The 20,852-nt window shown below is 41.5% G+C and overlaps 1 protein-coding gene across 3 annotated transcripts; it reads left to right on the top strand.

The window, feature by feature from the left end:
- Positions 1-5,987: 5,987 nt before the first annotated feature.
- UBLCP1 (ubiquitin like domain containing CTD phosphatase 1) lies at positions 5,988-18,858 on the top strand. Of its 3 annotated transcripts, none has more exons than XM_059860038.1 (11): positions 5,988-6,116; positions 8,402-8,595; positions 9,440-9,531; positions 9,928-10,013; positions 10,102-10,217; positions 11,270-11,368; positions 12,321-12,358; positions 14,461-14,559; positions 14,988-15,104; positions 16,423-16,550; positions 17,838-18,858. In XM_059860038.1, the coding sequence occupies exons 2-11, from the start codon at positions 8,442-8,444 to the stop codon at positions 17,863-17,865; spliced, it is 957 nt and encodes a 318-aa protein (XP_059716021.1). In that variant the 5' UTR covers positions 5,988-6,116; positions 8,402-8,441; the 3' UTR covers positions 17,866-18,858. The 3 variants fall into 3 exon arrangements, with proteins under 3 accessions (XP_059716021.1, XP_059716022.1, XP_059716023.1); XM_059860039.1 differs by having other exon boundaries at positions 6,007-6,116; positions 8,405-8,595; XM_059860040.1 differs by having other exon boundaries at positions 6,016-6,058.
- Positions 18,859-20,852: the final 1,994 nt, after the last annotated feature.

Here is a 20,852-nt window from a genome sequence, read left to right as displayed (position 1 = left end):
GGTGTCTGTCTGCATTATGCTTTGCAAAATTACTTTGAGTACCTGAAGGTTTTCTAAACTCCAGGAGAGAAGGGTAGTTTGAACACAGCCATCCTCAGATGGTGCATTTGGTGTTCACCCTGGGCCAGTCTTCTCAACTCCAGTCACTCCAGAATGCAGCAGGCAGGAGATCAAATGGCACAACTGACAGGAGTCTCCCAGACCTCTGCAGGTACCATGGAACAGCTCAGCACCATTTTTATAAGCTTCAGATTTTAATACAATTTAAATAAAAATAGCGAGTTTTCTATAACAAAACGTTTATTTCGAATCTATCAGTTTTTGCAAGGGTTCCTAAATTAAATTTAGAAAGAAGAGACTTGCAGACCTAGCCAAACAAAGGACATCCACATGTGGTTATTACTCATAAGCACTCTGTGCTCTGGTCAGGCTTAGGAGCCCCTAAGCCTGAGCCCCTCCTACACAGGGCTTCTCTAACCTGCTCAGTGTCCCCAGTGATTGCACTCTTGTTTTACATATCTGTTTATTAATCATGCCACTGTCACCTTACCCTTTTCTTGTACCTGGGGTAAACACTGCTCCAAACCCTGGATTTCTGCAGAGAACATGGGAAAAGCTTCACCAGTCTCCAGCCACCCCATTCTTCTGGCTCAGCCCACTCACAACTGCATCCTGTTCCACACTTGCCAGTACCCCACTTCTTATCACAGGGAATATAAACCAGCTGTCATATAAGGCATAAGAATTTCAGCTCCATTTCTAGGGGCTGCTTGTCTATTCATGCCATACATGGAAAAAAAAATCATGAGTCACTTCTTGTCTATTCTTTGTGGGCTTGGTTCAGTGCTGACTGAGGTTGGGGTGATCTCTAAGTCCTACCTCTCTGCAGTGCTGCTTGGGAGAGCAGCAGAGAGAGATAAATACATATTCACAGCTGTAGGAAACCACAGCTATCTATAGGAGTTGGAGTGGAAATATCTATTATTATTTTAGAAGTAATTATATAATGAAAATATTGTAGAGTTGCTGCTTCAGTTTGCAAGCAAACAATAGGAAATGAACCCCACATTTCTTTCATTCTGTCCTCTCTCAGGATTTAATTCTGGAAATGTGTTACTTCACAAAAGCAAAAGTTTTCTAATGAGCAGATCAGGTACGTGGCATTACTATTGTCTTGTCAGGCATGGCTTTTTAAATGCACCTCAACTTTCTGCTTCATTCTCCAGAATTTTGAAAGCTTCTCCTGCATCTGACACTGGGTGGCTGGGAATTCTGAACTCAATGATTATTCATCTCTCATTATCAACAAAGACCTTTGGATTCCTGAATTTCAGTGATCAGCAACTGAGGACTGAAGGGCACTGCTATGGTGACATCTCATTAAAACTTTGAAAAGACTTTCTCAGAGTTCAGAAAATGTGGAAGCTTAATTTGTCCATGCAGATGGACACATGCCAGCACCCCAAACTGCTTACAAAGAAAATCCCTCATAAGAATTCTCAAAGAGCAGCAAAATATGCTGACGTGGAAGGACACTGCATGCATAAGGTGGACAATAACATAGGCAGTTTCATTTGAAGCTTTTTATAAACCATTGTTTCAAAAAATATTCATACATACATATGCAAAAGCAAAGGAATGTCTTAATGAGGTTACTGGACAAAAAATTAACCAATGCAAAAATTAAGATTGCCTGTGAAAGCTAATTTGGTACCTCGTGTATAATACTGGTGGCAGCCAGTCCCCAAAGCCTTTGTGTTCCCTTCTTGCAGTTTTATCCCATTCATTAAACAAAGGAACAAATATACTTTAATTAAAGTTTAATTCCTGCAGAAAGCCATACCAGAAAGAGAACTTAGGAGCATTACTGGGCAATGGCAACAGAGTCAGTATATCTGTCTCTGATTTAACTACTCTCACTCTAGAATCCCATCTCAAAAATTCCTGGCTTTCACTATCTGTGACCCTGTTTCCTAAATTTCTCACCATCACTTGGTTTCTCATTATCTCCTAATTTTTCCTCTCATTCCTGCTGCTTTGCAGAGCAGAATTCAGCTGGTTTCTCAATTTCCTATTTGTTTTTACTCTTTTCAGGAAGCCATTCCTGCAGTATCACTGATAATTAAATCTCTCCTTTGAGTACATGTATCTTTACCCCTCTCATGATGCTGGACAGTGCTGAGTCCAAACACATCAACAGCTGCTGTGATTTTCAACGTACCTAAAGGAAAGGCAGAGCAATCTCTGTGTTGGGAAGCTGGAGAGCTGTGTGGTGATGTAAGGAAAGGGATGAATCAGGTTTTGTTCAGTAACAAAAGCATCACAGTTCTTTCCCAAGATCCCTTGCCAGTGGGGCATAATCTAGAATACAAAGAATCGAAGTAAATAAAATAAAAATCATTGGGCTGAATAGTGGCAGAAGAATAACAGTTGCATTCAGGAGGTGGAAAATCATATGGTACAAGGGAACAAGCCTCTGGTATTTACATCATCTTGCAGTGCCAGTATTCACTAAATAATCCTGAAAAAACTCCTGTAAGGAAACTACATAAATGATATTCTAACTTCCCCTTTACTGATTAAGCATCTGAGACGGAGACTGTATTAGTAATAACCTGAAAATGTGCTTCACTTCAAACTGGAGACATTTCCGAGTCTCCCACCGAGCTGGCAGCTCCTGAAGCATCACTGACCTCTGGGAATGCGGTGCTCGGAGCTGTGCCCGGAGTGGCAGTGACTCAGAATCACAGGGAGCACTCAAATGCTGCATTTCTGGGGCACAGGGATGGCAGTGCCCAGCACATCCCTCTGCCTGCTCTGCTGCAGGCGCTGGTGATCAGCAGGGCAGGAGGCTGCAAACACTTGGATGGTATCGGACTTGCAGAGTTTGACATTCTCAGACATCACTGCCTTTACCACCTGCTTAGAACAAATAATAAACCAGAGAAAGGGCACTGGGGAAAAGCAATAAAGTATCAGAGGATATCATAAAAAGAGGGAAAAGCAGAAAGCATAACACAGACTACGACTAAAATACACTGGTACCAAAATGTATTGTAAGGATTATTCTCTTCTCAGTGGAGAATATGGGCTCTGCTCTAGATTTTTTCCAAACATGGGTTCAGTTTAGAAGTGGGGTAGAAAGGCTGGTGCATATTCAAGTGAGCTTTCTGAACTAAAAAGAAATTTGGAAAATAAAACAAAACTTTTAAGATCTTGAAATCTGTGCTGTTGGCCCCTTCATAGTCCGCAGTACATTAACATCTGCACTGACTCTGCCCCATTAAAGTCACTGAATAAACAAATATTTAGCACCTCTCAGCCCTGCAATGTCATCACCTTTTGCTTTCCAAATCCTTCTTATCACAGAGATATGATCTAATCTCTTGATTCTCAAAGCAAACTTTTGAGGTTTCCACAGTTTTCAGCTTTAAATGATGATTTCAAAGGGCTCTTACCCAGCATCTCCCAGAGCTGCTGGTGGGAATTTTGCTCTCTTATATGCAGCATGAACATCAATTTAGGAGATGAGCTCCTGGGCTTCAGTACTTATGCACAGGAGCATACTGCACAAAAGGATCAGAAATGCATGATGTGAACACGAGGCACAGGAAGGGAGCCAGCAGGCATCAATCTGACATGCAGCCACTTCTTTTATTTCACCCTGGAGCATCCCAGGATGTAGCAGTGCACATCAAGGTGAAAGGGAACGTGCATTTGCTTTCTAATTTTCCCACTGCTCTTCCTTCCTCCTTTTCTTGCTAATTTATCACAGTGCAAACCCAGAGAGCCCCACCATGAAACACCTTCCTCAGTATAAAGATTGTGCTGTTTGGACTTTGAATTGTAATTACATGGTTTTTGTCAAATTACCACTTTGCATTTAGTGACATTAGGATTGAGCACCACCACGTGTTTCTCAGTTAAATAAAATGATGTATTTATCTGCACCACATGAATCTTGTCAAGAGCATCTTTTGAGGATACCAAAACACCAGCATCAGACTAGAAATTAAATATGCATTCATATCACTCCTCAAACAAAAAACAAAATCAAACCCAAAATCCTACTGTGTCCTTTTCAATAGAGCTTCCTAAAGGCCAATCAGAGAAGAACAAAAAATATTTTTAACAAAATTGCAAATAGAGAGGTGATCACACTGGATGTCATCTTTGTAGCCTGAATTTTAAGGAGGCCTGGAGGGTGCATATTTTCATGACAGGGTGTGACTTTAATTACCAGTTGCAGCTTTGGAAGCTTTCCAGCACTATTGTAACATGCTGCCTCTGTGCAGAGGACAACTGTGTGTCGTTCAAGCAAAAAGCAAACCCTTGGTGACTGGGATGCAAACAGAGTGACTGGTTTTATGTGGATTTAGGTGCAGTCAGAAACTAAACTTGACAAGGACAGTTGCTACAATGGTCTCCCATTTGTACCACTCTTCTAGAAACCAAAGTGATGTTTTTATACTAAAACTTGAATATAGAACAAACTGAAAGTACATATCCAGCCAGGAAAAATATTAAATTAATGTCCTCTCAGGAAAGAGATCAGGCTTCTACACAGTTTTTGCTTATACAGCCCTTCTCCACTGAGATTCCCTTACAGCAGGAATGGCTCTTGCAAGTTCCAGCAGCCACTCTGAAGAAACTTCTAGTCACTGTACAGCTGTTTACCTCTGCTCTTTTATTCCCTTCCCTACTTATTACCAAATTAAACAGGGAAAAATTATCTAACCTCTCAATACTGCAAGACATAAGGTAATGGAGGACTGAAACATTGACTTCCTTCCTCAAATTTAACACCCTCTCTACTGACACCAAGCTGAACCAGTCTCTGTCACCTCCACGTGATTTCACATAAGAAACCACACTTTACCACAGATAATGTTCTTCCCTTTAAACTATTCTGCAAAGCAGAACCACTGAGTGAAAAAGGTCACATTGTAGCAAAGTCTATTTTTTCCTTCTACATCTGTTGCCTAAGCAGAGAACCACTGCAGCTGAAGGCAGTTCTCAAAAATCCCAACAGGAGTCAAGAAGTGTCAACAGACACCACAATGTGCTGTAAAGAGTCAGCTTTAGGAGAAAAGAGAGTTTTGAGTCATAGAATCACAGAATGGTTTGGGTTGGAAGGGACCTTAAGAGTAATTTCCTTTCAAACCCACAGATGTGGGAAGACACCTTTCCCTGGACCAGGCTGCTCAGAGCCCCATCCACCCTGGCCCTGGACACTCCCAGGGATGGGATAGACACGGCATCTCTGGAAAACCTGCTCAGGGCCTCACCACCTTCACAGAAAAGAATTTCTTGCTAATATCCAATCTAAACCCACTCTCTTCCAGTTTGAAACCAATCCCCTTGTCCTGTCACTCCAGGCCACCATAAAGAGTCTCTCTCCAACTTTCCTGTCATCTCCCTTCAAGTACTGGAAGGCTGCAATTAGGTGGCCCAGAAACCTTCCCTTCTCCAGGCTGAACAATCCCAACTCTCCCAGCCTTTCCTCCCAGCACAGCTGCTCCATCCCTCTGATCATCCTGGTGCCTCCTCTGCACTCGCTCCAGCAGCTCCACGTCCTTTCTGTGCTGGGACCCCAGAACTGGAGTCAGCTCTGCAGGGTCTCAGGCGTGATCCCGGAGCACAGAACAATATGAGTAAACAAAAGGAAACAGACAATAAACTCCTTTCACAGCCGGCAGTGTAAGGCACACTCATGCTAGAAGCTGCCCGTGCTCGTCGCCTCTCCGGCCTCCCCGGAGCGGCGGCGCAGCTCGGCCTCAGGCCGGCGCTGAGGGGGCGAGGGCTCCGCGGTGCCGCGACGTTCCCTGCTGGTCTGCTGCGTGAGCCCGCCGGGCGCAGCCCCGCAGAGCTCCTGCTCCCCGGCCCGGGGCCCGACCCGCGGCACGGCCCGCCCTGCCCGGCGCTGCCCGGGCCCCGCTCGGGGCCGGCGGTTCCCCCGGTCCGGCCCCGCGCACATCCGGGCGCCTCCCGCTTCCGCCGCGCGCCAGTTCCGCTTCCTGCGCGGCGGAGCCGGGACGTAGCCGGTCCCGCTGCCGGGGTGAGCGCCCGCTCCGCGCTGCCAGGGCGGGGGCGGATCGGCGGCCCCGCACAGCCCGGTGGGTGCGGCGGGGGCCGGGGGGAGGCCGGGCCGGGCCGGGCCGGGCCGGGGGGCCGGGGGCGGGCGGGTGTCGTGGCCGGGCCGGTGCCCCCGCGGGGCGGGAGCGGCTCCGCGGCCGCCGCAGCCCCGAGCGGGCGCTCCCGGCCGGGCCGCGCCGCTGCCGGGGCAGCCTCGGCGGGGCAGGAGAGCCCCGCTGCCACCGAGCAGCTGCCGGCCCCAATCCCCGTCCCACACCTGTCACGGTGCTGTGGCAAGTGCGGCCCCGAGCGCTCCGCGGGCACTTGGGGTGTTTTAGGGGGTTCGGGTTTATGTTGCTTAGCGGAACTCAAAGATGTGGGTGCCTGTCTTTGGAATAGTCCCAGGAAAGTGGTGTGGTTCTGCAATTTAACAGCAGAACTGGAATGCTTTCTCTGATCCGTGGCTTTCCAGCCCATTGGGTCTTGGTGGCCCAAGGGTCTTGTAAAGGCTTTGAAAATGAAATTAACCAAAGGAAGCTGTATTAGCTTCAGTTCTGCACAGCGCCAGCCCCGGTGGTGGAACCCTTGGAAATCCCTGTGTCTTTTTCTGCTCCCAAATAATTTTCCCATTTTCCTTGGTTTGGACCCCTGAGTGCTTTGTCAGGGAATAAAAGCGTCTTGTTTCCTATAGCATTTTGTCGTGACAGAGCTATAGATCTGTAAGGATTGAGGGTTGGTCGGGTGCTCAGCCTAGGAGGGATGATCTTTTCAGTTTAGCGCTGGACAGAGACTGCAGAAGTTTTCTTACAGTTCTTGCCCTGTGCATGTCCTTGCAGAATGATTTGAGCTGTATGGTACTGGTAAGGAAACAGACAATAATCTCTCCTTTCTGACTTAGTCCAAGGATTATGGATAGGAATAATTCATGATAATGACACTATGTATCAACACCATACAGCCTTAGCCTCAGAAGAATTTCTTAGTGCTTCTAAGACCCCTTTTTCGTGAGTCTTTTTCACCGTGTCATACCAGGTCCCGGTCTGATTTGACAATTTTTTGGGAAAAATATTAATTAATTTCCCAGTGATGCAAGTTTTCCTCTTCAATCTGTTTCAGGGCTCTTAGAGGCAATAGTGTGGAGGTGAGGTTTGTAGTGCCCTTAGCAAGGAGGTTGTACCTAGACTGATTCTCATCTGCTCTGAGCTTGGTGGCTGTGTCTGAGCAATTACAGGTTTGTTCCCCATAGCCTTTACTGCATAAAAGAAAAAGATTTTTTTCCTGAGTGTGGGTAATCTCTGGGAATACAGAGCCAGAGAGGAAGAAGGATCAGAGTTTTGGCTTCTGAGATTTTTTAGAATTGCCAGACCTGCATTTCTTGAAGGTTGACAACCCTAGATTTTTCACAGATCTGCTCTCTTTTTTAATATCAGTCATTTGAGGACAATTTCACCATCAGTGGTGCAGAGGCCTTCTCTGCATCTCCTGACTGTCTCTAGCAGCCTTTTCATACCTTTCTATCTTCTTTATTCCATTTCTAAGCCCTAACAGAGAAAAAACATGTTCTTCCTTTTGCATTAAGCTAAAAATCTTGTTTTTCTGCTGTGTTTAATGCAAGACTAAACTGTTAAATACAATTTGTATAAACGATGCTGTGTAAATTAAAGATAGTACAATTATGGTTATTTTGTCAGCACTGCAATGAAAGTGCAGTTCTCTGGGTGTAATTGCATTGTGTGGGTGTGTGTTTTGGCTTTGTTTTCAAATTCCTGCTTTGATATTGCTACAGTGAGATGTAACCTGGGGTGTGCATTACTGCAGATATTACACAGTGGAAGGGATTAGAGAAATCCAGTGCCAAAAATGGACTCTTGGGCTCAGAACTGTTTTTATGGGCTTATATGTGCTAGGGATTTCATATTTGCTGTTGTGTTGTTACATCTGTAAAGGCACCCATGGCTGGTTTGGTTGCATAAGTGTTGCAGAGGACATTTCTGAGCTTTGCAATGGCTTTTGTGGTGCTGCAGTGCTCTGCTCAAGTGTGCAGTGCACAGGCTGTACCTGCACAGAACACCCAGCAGATGTGAATGTGACATTGCTAAAAACATCAAAGTGCAACTCAGAGCCCCAGTTTTGACACTGTTCTTTCTCCCTTTGTTTCAACACTTTCTCAACACATTTATCATCTGCTCAAGGGAAACAAACAGCTCTTTGATGTCCAATATAATAAAGAATCAAGAATGCTTTAAGTAGATGTTGTGGTTTGTCTTCTGAGAAGAGTAGTTCTCCTCTTTCTTCCTTACACGATCTTTGTGTTTCCCTCCTGCAGCAGATTTTTCAGACAGTAACACTGAACATATGCTTCAAGGATGTCTCTCTCTCTCATAATAAAATGGGGTGGACAGGAGTACACGATAACCTCTCTGTCAGAAGAAGACACAGTGTTGGACCTGAAACAGTCTCTGAAGGGCCTCACTGGAGTGTTACCAGAGCGTCAGAAACTGCTTGGGCTTAAAATGAAGGGTAACTCCTTATTTACTGCTCTTGGGGATGTGCCTGAGGTGTTTTAGGACAAACATCCCCTAATCCTAGGCGGGGTGTATGCACTAACAGAGCATCCACTTCCCAGTTGTAGCTCTGGAATGACCATCAATGCAGACACTTCCTACATCACTGGATATTGTTTAGCATTAATACATCTATCTGGTCATTTTTTAGTGGTTCACACTGCCCTGTCTTAGTGGGGAGGAGAACTGGGGGGAAAAAAGTAAACCTCATGGGTTGAGATAAGAAGAGTTCAGTGACTGAAAGATAATAAAGTATTATGTAATACTAATTATTATAATAATAGTAATGAAAAGAGGAGAAAGAGGCATAAAACCCAAGAGAAACCAGTGCCACAATGCAGTTGCTCACCACCCACTGACCAATGCCCATCCAGTCCCTGAGCAGCAGTCAATGTCTCCCAGCCAATTCCCCCCTGTTTATACTCTGGGCATGAGGTTCTGTGCTGTGGAATATCCCTTTGCCCAGTTCCCCCAGCTCCTTGTGCACCTGCTCACTGTCAGAGCACAGGAAACTGAAAAGTCCTTGATTTAGAGCAAGCACTGCTTGGCACCCACTAAACCATTGGTGTGCCATCAACATTATTCTTGTACTAAATCCAAAACACAGCACTGCACTAGCTACCAAGAAGAAAATCAACTCAATCCCAGCCAAAACCAAGACACTGTATGTGGAAGATTATGATAACTCAGCTTGGCATAGCTGCTATTTTACAGGGAGCTTATTTCAATTACACATGGAATGTATTGACATTTTTCTAAAATCTCTACCTCAATTAAAGAAAAAATAATCTGCATTACAGGCAAACCTGCAGATGATGATGTTAAGCTTGGAGCCCTCAAGTTGAAACCAAATACTAAGATAATGATGATGGGCACTCGTGAAGAGAGTTTGGTAAATAATTTGCTTGTTTACTAGCTTAAACAGTGTCTCCTAACTGTGATATTAAATTTTGGCTATTCCAGTCATCATTCAAAAAAATGATAGTACAATAGACTTCTATTGGCACTTTTTTATGTAAAGTAAACTTTGCTGCAGAACTCTCAGAGCAGTGTACTCATGAAACTCCTGTGGTGTTCTGCACTTCAAGTACAAACCTATAATTGGGATACTGACTTTTTAAATCTGAACAATCATCAATATACTTTAGTAAATCTTTCCACTAGTAAAATGAAACCATTTTGGTTAAATAGTATTCCTGCCCTGCAATGTGCAGTAACAGAAACTTGATGTCCGTTGTTATTTTCCCTCTCTGATCCTTGTTATCTTTTATTATTTTTATTCCTCTAGGAAGATGTCCTTGGGCCGCCTCCAGATAATGATGATGTGGTCAACGACTTTGATATTGAAGAGGAAGTTGTGGAAGTAGAAAATAGGTTAGGAGTTTAAGCTGTTAAAACAGTTTGTTATTGACTGCAGAGTGTACATTTTAATTAACTGTAACTTTTTGCACTGTTGCATCAGGGAAGAAAACCTACTAAAAATTTCCCGTAGAGTTAAAGAATACAAAGTGGAAATTCTGAATCCTCCTAGAGAAGGAAAAAAGCTGCTGGTGCTAGATGTTGATTATACACTATTTGGTGAGTTTTTATACAATTTATGGTTTTTGTTTAAGAGCTCAATTTATTTGCCAGATCAGGTTTCTTGATTTTTGCTTTGCTGTGTTGCACAACGTAACTTCTGCTTTGTTTGATTTTGTGGTCTTCTGCTCACATTTTGAAAAGCATTTTAAAACATTGCATGTTGTTGATTTTAGTGCAGCAGCTATTTAATTGCTGCAAAAAACCATTAAAAAGCAGCAATTTAGTCTTCTGTCCTGATAGTCTTTCCCTTGATAACTTGTATCTTGACCATCACAGTAGCTTGGCAAGATACTGTAAAAATAATGATCCCATTCTGTACCTGATTGACTCTGCTTTGGGGGTGGGGTGAGAAAACAGCTTCAAGCTATATTTACATGTCATTACTAAACATTCACAAAAGCATGTTTTACTTGAAAATTCCGTCAAGCTGGTTTTTTCTGAGAGCCAGAATTTTCCTTCTGACTTAACTTTCTGGTTTGTAGGTGTGCTATGGCAGCATGACTGTGAGCAGTAAATAATACCTTTCCTTAGCTTTCCTTTTTGATGACATTTGTTTCCAAAACATCAAAATTCAACCTATTTCCAAGTTTAAACTTTTTATTGAGAGATCTTCTGCTGGCAGATTTTGCAGCAGTTTTGGAATTGGAGCAGGAATGTTTGGATCTCTGAAATGAGCTTGATATATGTTCACACAATTAACTGGACTAGGTTTGAAGGAATCTGTTTCATATCTGGCCAGTTACTAATTTGCTAAATGCACAGATGATTTTCCCTGACTCTTCAAAGATATTCACACTCAGAGATCTCTTCATTTAATATTGCTAAGCCCTCAAGTAGCAGTGAGACCAACAGATAAATACTCCCTCTGCTTTGTCTTCCCACCTTTAAAATGAGAATGGGAGTTTGATATCAAATCATTCATGACCTTAAAGTGCTTCAGTGCTCCCCTCATGAAACTCTTTGAGTCTCTGGATATAAAGGAAAATCAGACTGGACTTTAATAAGTAATACTTTAATACTGATTTGCTTATCTCTCATATTCTGTTTAGACCACAGGTCATGTGCTGAAACTGGGGTAGAGCTGATGAGGCCATACCTTCATGAATTCCTGACTTCTGCATATGAGGACTATGATATTGTAATTTGGTGTAAGTGCCTAAGAATTATGCACTGTGCCTAAGAATTTATTGTAAATTGTCATCCAGAGCAGAGACTCCAGGTGGGAGGTTTTTATATTGCTTTTTAGTGTGAGTCACAAGATCTAAAATGATACAGAAACGTTTGGCTGTAATTTGCACAACTATTAGAGCTACTTTAGAAAAATACCAATTCTTATGTGAAAAAGCCCCACATACTGCTCACAAGAATGGGTCTAGTCACAGGATAAAGCTCAGCAGCACTTTACTGACTATTACTTTATAATCAACTGAACTGTATCATCAACATTAGAACAGTGCTTGATACTGATTTTACAAATAATCTCAATGCAGACAGCACATAGTTAACTGCCAAATGACCCAAACTCTCCCGTCTTCAGGGGTGGTTGCTTGATTCTTTGCCTTTGCATTCTAGTTCAATTCCTGTCCAACAGCTGGAGAACAGACTTTAGCCAGTGCAGGGTTCAAACCATATTAAAATTGTGTTACAAAATTCCATTTTCATAGTCTTGAACAATGTTTCTCCATATTCTTAGATCAGCAGGCAGTTTGACACTTTGTCCTTTCCAGCTTTTATGTATTCCTATCATTGCTTCCAGGAGGAAATCCTGCACAGGCAGTGAGGTTCTTCATGCCAGGTGAATCCATGGTCTTACAGGCTGTGGTTCAGTAACAGCTGATCTAGAAAATGGTTTAAATACTTGCAGTGCTTCATCTAGTTGTTCCTTTGAAAAGTAAGCTTTTCCAAACAAAAATAGACTTCCCTGATAAAAGACTTTCTTTGAGGCCCTAAAAGCTGCAACAAAAGTGGATCTTTATAAAATTTAATTTTTTGTAAAAATTTGACATATTAAGTGAACAACTTCTTAGATTATTTCTTCTTTTTTATGCCAATGACTTATTTTGATAAAGTATTCTTTCTGTTTTCTCCCTTTTGTTTCAGCTGCTACTAATATGAAGTGGATTGAAGCCAAAATGAAAGTAAGTTGCTCTGAAAACATGTGATTTGTTTCTGGTCTGGGTAACCCTTCATGCAGTTGTGCTTATGCTCAGCATTGTAGAGCAGGTTAGGAACAGGGGAGGTTGTATGAATCATAACCTGAGTTGTTTCAATTTCCATAGTCACTTGAAATTATCACAAAACTAGATTAAATCCAATTTTAGAATTCCACACAAACTATCAGCAGTAGGTGTTAAATTTAGCAGAACAAAACACAAGTCAGTACCTGCTAAAACGTGGATTCATCATGCAGCCCTGCACAGGTGCTTCCATCTTACCTGTAACTATAGAGCTCCAGTCTTTCAATATGATTTTTTTAAAGGAACAGACAGATGTGACATGCTGGAGTAGGTTACCAAGAGGAAACTCTTTTTATTTTTATCTTTACCTCTTGCAGCTGGGGATTCTGTTGCTTCCTCTGCCTTATTAAACATCCCGTAAGAGCTCTTTCACTTTCTGGTTTCTTCCCTACTGGAATCAGGCAGGAAGCCAGTTTTGAACAGCTGACCTCATGGTAAACATATTTACAGTCAGGCTTAGCTGTAAGTCTAATGAGCTTACTAAGAATTGCTGTGTGTTTGGTTGGTGGGTTAGGGGTTTTTTATGTTTATAAATCAAAAGTTATTTCCATTCCAGGAAAAGCCTTTCCAAATTTAAGCTTTTATTGTGTGCTATTTTTTCAGGCTTTCACAGAGCAAAACACATTTTTCCAGTGTTCTCTTCCTCATAATTAATTGCCACTATTTTTTCTAAACAAAAATGCCTCCTAGAAATTGGAATCTTTAGTCAGAACTGTGAAGTGGAGTTAGTGCAGGTAAAATCAGTGTTGAGCCTTGCAAACATTGCATTCTTGTGTCACATATTTATACTGGGTTGTCACAGTAGTGCTAGGACTCAGTCTTGTGAAAAAACATTGTTCAAAACTGGGTTCTTTCCCCTGCACTGGTCACCTTTCTACATTTCCAGGTTGCTTTTCCAACCCTCCTCCTGGACCCTGATCCATCGAGATTCCTGCCACTAGCTGCCACTTTCTGTTTCTCCTTAAGCTGATGGCACCAGGGGTGCTTCCCTGCCAGAGTTTCACTTTTGGTCAGGGAGCTGTGATTCCAGCAATAGGTGGCATTCAAGTTTCTGGTTTAAAGTACAAAGCAGGAGCAGCATTTAAAAGAAAGGAGTATCAGACAAGCAAATTTAATTTCTCAGTTACCACCCTTTTATGCCTGAAGTTCAAACATTCTAGAAAAGCTGGTTTTGTCAGTGTAACAGGATACTGACCCAGGTAGGTCGAGCATTTCATTTGCAAGATTGCATTTTTAAATAAAAGCAAATCAGGTAAGTGTGGCTGGATAGTTGCAAGAGAGCTGCTGCAGTGGGTATTTTTTCCCTGTTACACAGGTTTGCATATTGCTGCTGTTTCACACACCAGAAATTGTCAGCAGTATCTCTGTTGTACCATGTCAGCAGATTTTACTGGTACTTTTCAGCTTTGGAAAGGATTTGAAATGGAAATGATGCTCCCTCATCTAGTCTTAAGTTTTTTATTTTTAAAAAGGTTGTTGTACTTAGAGTATTTCAGGAGTTACCAAATCTTAAAAGTGCAAATTGACACTAACACTGGTTATCTTGGACATGTGCAGGAGGGAACAGTGACACAGATGTTTCTGGGTATTCCATCTTAGGCTGGGCTGTGATTTGTGCAAATCACTGAGAGGGACAAAGAGCAGCCAGAACACAGTTGCTGTAAAGTTAAGTTGAGGTGTAGAGAACTTGTGAGAAGTTGTGCATGCAGATATGAGCAAAACCTCTCTGTATTTTCCCTTCTCTGTAAAGCTACTTTGATTTTCTGCCAGCATCAGCTGTTAAGTTCCTGATATTAAATGCTAAAAATAAATCCCTGCGTGCACTTTTATGATCCTCATTATGTAACAAATGCAAATTTCCCCAGGTATCTATTTTTAGTGTGTCTCTGGTAAACCTCCACAGCTCACCCCATGACAAACAACGTACTATAATTGTGGTTCCAGTTGTTGAGCAGTAAAACTGTCATAATTAGAAGCTTTAATCATAAATCTTTGTGATGCAGGAGCTCGGGGTGAGTACCAATGCAAACTACAAGATCACTTTCATGCTGGACAGTGCTGCCATGATAACAGTGCACACTCCTCGGAGAGGACTAATAGATGTAAGTGCCAATTTTTATCCTAATCTTTTCCTACATTCAGCTGGCATTTTATCACACCCCTTTAAAATACTCAACAAAAAAAGTTGTTCAGGAGTTTTCATGCAATAAAACTGCAAGAATCTTGGAACCACAGATTTTTTTCTACTGTAAGTCTCTATTAATGTTTTGAATGGTATCTTCAGATGTCACAGCTTTCAAATCAAACAGCAGGTAACTGTTGCACCAACAGAAAGGTTTTCTTGAGTGGAGGGTATTTATGTTATATTATTTCACATTTTCCTTTGTTAAAGCCAAACTACCTGCTAATGGTAAAGCAAAAGAATACAAATTAGGACTCAGTTAGGACTCAGGTTCCTATAGATGGCATTTTCATCTCCTGCACGTGATCTGATTTACCTCAGATGCCTTGTATTGTGTTTTGTTTGCAGGTGAAGCCTCTTGGTGTTATCTGGGGAAAGTTTTCAGAATATTACAGCAAAAAAAATACTATTATGTTTGATGATATTGGCCGAAACTTCCTGATGAACCCACAGAATGGACTCAAGGTAATGGAAACTGGAATTTTCATTTACTGCTACTTTTTCTTGATACTTCAAGTAGTACTTTCTCCTACTTCTTTGCTGTAGCATAAAAAAAGACTATTTCTAACTAGCAAAGATGCATGTTTTGTTAAACCTGTTAACTCACAGTGCTATTTGTCTGGTTTCCTTAAGAGTATTTCCTTAAGAGTAGTATTAAATAAACGTTGTATCACTATTAAGTGAATGTTTCATAGATTACCAAAATCAATGAAATTGTTATTTCTGCCTAAGTTATACCTGCAAGCTATAATCAAGCTGGGCATTGCTGGCAGGCACCATTGAAAATGTGATGTCACATTCAAAAATAAGTCAAATAACAAATGGCTGTACTTCATCATAGTATGACAGGATAATCACAAGTATTCTATATGAGAAATAATTAGTACCTTGAGCCACTTTGACTATAGAACAGCAAATGTTTCATTTTATACAACTGTAAACCATTGTGTGCTCTGTTATTACTGCTGGTTCTGAATAAGAATGCAGCTTAAATTTCTACATACATGTGATAGTGGAGCAGTGTTAGCAGTAAAACAACTTGCATAAATCTGTCTAAAAAGGAAAAAGATGTTTTCAAACGCAGAAGTTCAAGATGGTATCTCTTTGAAAGTCTCCACAATGTGAAGAGGAGAGCAGTTGATGAGATCTAACAAGATTATCTTAACTGGAAGGAGAATCAGGAATAGCAAAGATCTTGCTGGAAGGGGATTATCCAGAGGTCCCTCTAGCTCAGATTGGAAAAATGTTTGTCAAAGTGTTGTTAACAGCTGCAGACAAGAGCACTGAATCACTAAAACAAGGCCCAGGTATAATGTATTCCAAGCTTTGCTTCTGATATCTCATTTCACAACAGCTCTGGTTGTAGTCAAAGGCTTTTTGCTGGAAAAAAGCATCTGGTTCCAGTGATACCACACAACTCACAATGCTGAGCTGAAAACCCCTCCTGCAAAAATCTGTGTGAAATCAAATAGAAAATGTGGCAGTCCAGTCCAGATCATTTTATCAATTTGTCTGGGAGGGGAAGGTTTGAAGAAGTGCAAGAGAAAAGAATTTTTTTCCTGGTTGGTGCAAGGCAAAAACCCCTCAGTCCAGTTTGCATGGACAGGACAAATTGGATCTGACCACTACAGGAAAAGGATTTTTTTTCCTCTTACCTGTGAAAAGTTATAACTTGTCATAGTACTGAAAATATATTTTAGTCAGATGGTAAATGAAAGAGAATCTAAAGCATTTTTTCTCTCTGTGAGCAAATGGTTATACCCAGTTTCTCTCTCTTCTATAGATAAGGCCTTTTATGAAAGCACATTTAAATCGGGATAAAGACAAGGAGCTTCTAAAGCTCACCCAATACCTCAAAGAAATAGCAAAATTAGATGACTTTTTGGAGCTGAATCACAAACATTGGGAAAGGTAAGAAAAAAGGCAAAATTCTTGCTTCCTTCTGTCCCTGACCACGCTGTTTTGCTTGAGGTTCTCTCTACCAAGACCAGAAACAATGGAACTGATGAACTTTATAACTTACAGTTCTAAAGGTCCTTCAGTTTGAGGAGAATTTTAATAGGGCTGCAGTGTTGGGATAGCTTCCCTAAAATGATAAGATTTTGACAGAATGCATCTGTGTTTTCCTACTTCACCAGTATTCAGCACTGCCATTTATGCATCCTAAAAGGAAAAGAATTTTGAAGGAACATGGTCCCTGGAAACATCTTTCTTTCCACCCCAGCAGAGTTAGACTGAGGGTTCAGATCCCAAATCCTTTGTTTTAAGGCAACTTCTCTAGAAGTTCCTTGAAAGCTTTCTTGTGGTAGTGTAGTTAGTGTAGGCGTATCCAGGTTGGCTGGTATTGCAGTATTCATCAGCTCCAAGTTACTGTCTTAAAAAGAGTTTTCCAAGTGCTCAGGGCACCAGTTAGCATCCTAATTCTTGCTAGAAAATGATTAACTGAAGGGCTTAAGCAAAATTCTTGGTTTTATGCAATAGCCAGAAGCTTCAATGCATGTGAAGAAAAACTATTGGAAAACCACTCCTTTGGTGTTTAAAAAATGGAGCCTTAAAGGCTTGATACAATTTTTCTTTTCTGAATAGAACAGAAAGTGAAATGTTAAACCTTAAAAGCAGTGAAATTCGTTGGATTCTTTCTCCTAGAGTATTTGCAAAGCCTTTCTCACACCACACAGGCAGATTGCTCCAGCTCTGGTGCCAAGAGAGCTGTGAGATCAGAATACAGAAAGCAGTTCAGAGTCACTCAGCTTCTCCAGAGAAGCTGCTGGAGGGCTGTTCTTTTCAGGTTATGCTGCATCAGTTCATTAAAGCCCTGAATTTATTTGAAGGAGTGCCATTACTAATGGGCCTTTTCATCTTAAAGGATATAAAAGCCACTTCTCCAACTGATGTAATTTTCCATCCTCTTGGAATGAAACAGGTTTCCATTTCCTTCCTCTCTTTTGTTTAAAAAGCCTGATAGAATCTAACTAGAACATGACTTTGAATTACCACAAGATAACCTTTCATGGAACTGAAAGATGTTGAAATTAAATAAAAATCATAAGTGATATCGATCGCATTTCTAATTTTTGATTATCTGTAGGAGGATTGTTGGTGAGAAAAGAAAGCAGAGTCATACTTTGATCTTAAGATCTCAGGTGTATTTGTGGCCACCTCTAACTTGGTGAAAAACTCTACTTTTGTTTCTTTCAGGTATCTTTCGAAGAAGCAAGGACAGTAACACTAATAAAACTGTGTGGCACTGAATTGAAGGGAACATCACTAAGATCATTGGACTTTTCCTTGCTTTTGTGCTAGAGTATAATAGTGCTGGACACTGGACCCAATGCCAGAACGACTGCTAAACTTGGTCTTCCAGCTGGTTGGTTGTGGGTTTTTTTAAAAGATCACAGCAATAAGCTCAAAGTGGGAGAAACAAGTCAGTTGCTTTTTCTTGCATTCAGTTCTGGTGTTACTTCTCAAAATACTTTCCTCTCCTTTGCTGCTGAAGTATAACCATAACCATCAAAGACCAAAACCATTCTGAGACTAGAAAAAAAATATTTAGACCAAAAATGTTGATTAAAAAGCCAACCTTGGCAGTGTATGAATTGTATAAGTCCTCTATTCCCTCCATCTTTAGAAACAGTCTCCCTCTCCCATTCCAGTATTTAAGTCTATAAATTACAAGTTGTCTAAGTTTGGTATGTATTAGTATGTCAGTGTTTCTCTGTGCAAGACAGTAAGATGGGAAAGTACCACCTCTGTGGCCAGTTTACCCCAGTGTGTGAACTTGTACTATAAAGCAGTGTTTACTGGAAGACAAAAGATTGAAATTTGAGGGAGAGAAACCCACTGTTATTTGATCAGTGAAAAGCAGTCTGCCTGAAAAATCCCCATATCTCAGATAAAGGGTTTAAACCTCAGATGGGAAAGTCACATTCCTAACAAAGCATGAACAAAACCCTTGTTCTCTTCTAGCTAAATCTTGTCAAAGTGCAAACACTGTGTTTAAATACAATATTCAGCCATACTGTTCTTACAATATCATTTACTTGCGCTGCTTATGCCTGCACTATAGAAGTGTGATGTGACTGCTGTTTGGCATTTCCAACACTTGTGCATTATGCAGTTCATGGATTTGAAAGAAGACTGACCCTTTCAAATAAAAAATGGTATATATTGTTCTTAAGGAACTATAGCAGTTGTGTAAATAATAAATACCTTTTTCATACTTTGTGTTCTGTGCTGCCTTCAGTATTTAGCTTGCATAACAGAGGAACCGTCGATAATATTAATTTGGGGGGGATTGGAGGATTTGTTTGGATTCCAGAGACTCTGGGTTTGCATCAGGAGTTGAGTAAGAGCCTGGTTTGTGCCTCTGTGGATTAGGGACGTGGTGCAGCGCCAGGCTGGCCAGGAAAGGAGCCCTGACAGCACATGTCAGGCTGTCAGGACAGCAGGCACAGATGAGCTGCTGGGACGAGCACGCAAGGCTCCAGCTCAGTGACCTGTCAGAAAACATCCAGGTCCTTGTTCAGGGCTCTGTGTGCTTCAGTGCCAACCCCAGGTGCCTTTGACAGAGCAAACCAGAAACCTGATGCATAAAAGTGGTGCTTTAGGTAAGTATGGAGGGTGAAGATCTGCAGTTTTGTCTCTTAGAGCTGATGTCTGATCAAGGAGCTGCCTGACCCCTGTACAGACAGCACAGGGAGAATCCCTGAGCTTACCCCAGTCATCCTTTCCTGGGAAAGTTGCAGCAGCAGAGATCATGGAATGTGGGACTGGTGTATGGTGCACTGGGATTCCTTTGACTTTGAACAGTGGAAAGAAGCCAGGCATTGCAATTAAATCAGCTGTGGAGCTTGTGCTGGGTAGAGAGAAAAAAACCAAACCAAGGGAATGTATTTAAACACGTGCCTGTATTTTTTTTCTCAAAGTTGGCCTACAAACAGAAGGTTACAGTGAATGAGCAATACTCATTTCTTTTGCTTTATACAAGGAAATTTTTAAAAAATCAATCTTGATTTTTTTTCCAGTGACATGGGGGTTTTGTCCTAGAATTTGAACGCACTCACTGATCTGAAGGTGATGTGCACTCCCCTTTCAAATATTTTATAAGCTGAGCTGGAACATGCAAGTGTGATCTCAAAGTGATGGTAACACAGAGCTCTTGCTGACAAGTTGTTATGTCTTTTATGACTAATATAATTTCCCTTACTATATTTTCTGTTTGGAGACTCTTGCAGTTTGATTTGGTTATCTTCTAAAAATGCTGCTGGGATTTACTTGGCTGAGATTTTTAAAATCGTGAAGCTGTGGATAAGGCAAGCACAAGCCTGATGTTCAAATGACTGCAGAAATCAGGGGGCACTGATGGGAGAGTGGGTTAAAATGGTAAAAGCAGCAGGAATGAATCTGGATTTTGTTGCCATGGTTGGTTATGGAGGCAGGAGGCATCAGCAGGTTCAGAAAAGAGTTCAGCACCTTCATAGGAAAGTCCACAGGCAGAAGCTAAAGGGAATAGCACTGAAGGGAACAGGAAGGGCTAATAGCCTGCAATAAAAGATTTGGAGGTGCTCAGGAAGATGGGAGTGGGTCACACAGAGCAGCTCCTGCCTGCACTACAGGGCTGCTCTGGGCTACACCTACAATGTCCCTGTGCCAAACCACCACAGTAACTGCAGGGATAAATGGGTAGTGTTCAGCTTAGCCCCACAACAATGTATTTATTGCTCATAAGTGCAGAGGAAAACACCTGTGCTGATTTTTTGTTTTTCCAGTAGGGAAGGCAGTTTTGACCTACTTGTATTTCCAAAATGTAGTTAAGCTTGGAGAATAGCTATGGACAGCAAAGGTTAAAGGTTTATTCCCTGCTAACATTTACTTTGCTTTTAGATGATATTGAGGTGCCTGAGAAGTATTTGATTAATGGCTTTCACTCTCTCTATTAAAAGAAACAGTATTAAAGTATAATTAAGGAGAGGGAGCGTACAACTTAATTACAGAGCTCATAATTTACCATTCTACAAAACTCTGGAGAAGCATTAAATGGAGTCTGAACTATTTCAAATATTTTCATGTGTCAGAGACTGTCTCAGGCTCCCAGTACATGTCAAACATTTTGTATGTTGTTCTGTCTGATTATTCAGACCAGAAGAGACAGTCCATTTCAAAATGAAGTTATTTCAGTAAGCCCTGGATATCTGACAACTCCAATGCCTCACC

The sequence above is a fragment of the Haemorhous mexicanus genome, chromosome 15 (genome assembly GCF_027477595.1).
Source record: "Haemorhous mexicanus isolate bHaeMex1 chromosome 15, bHaeMex1.pri, whole genome shotgun sequence".
In the NCBI taxonomy this organism is placed as follows: Eukaryota; Metazoa; Chordata; class Aves; order Passeriformes; family Fringillidae; genus Haemorhous; species Haemorhous mexicanus.
The sequence above is the reverse complement of the archived record's forward strand: the minus strand, read 5'-3'. Positions and strand labels throughout refer to the sequence as shown.

Coding starts and splice junctions, on each gene's coding strand:
- UBLCP1 (XM_059860038.1), top strand. CDS start 8,442: ATGTCTCTCTCTCTCATAATAAAATGGGGTGGACAGGAGTACACGATA. Junction 8,596..9,439: donor GCTTGGGCTTAAAATGAAGG/GTAACTCCTTAT, acceptor TCTGCATTACAG/GCAAACCTGCAGATGATGAT. Junction 12,359..14,460: donor GGATTGAAGCCAAAATGAAA/GTAAGTTGCTCT, acceptor TTTGTGATGCAG/GAGCTCGGGGTGAGTACCAA.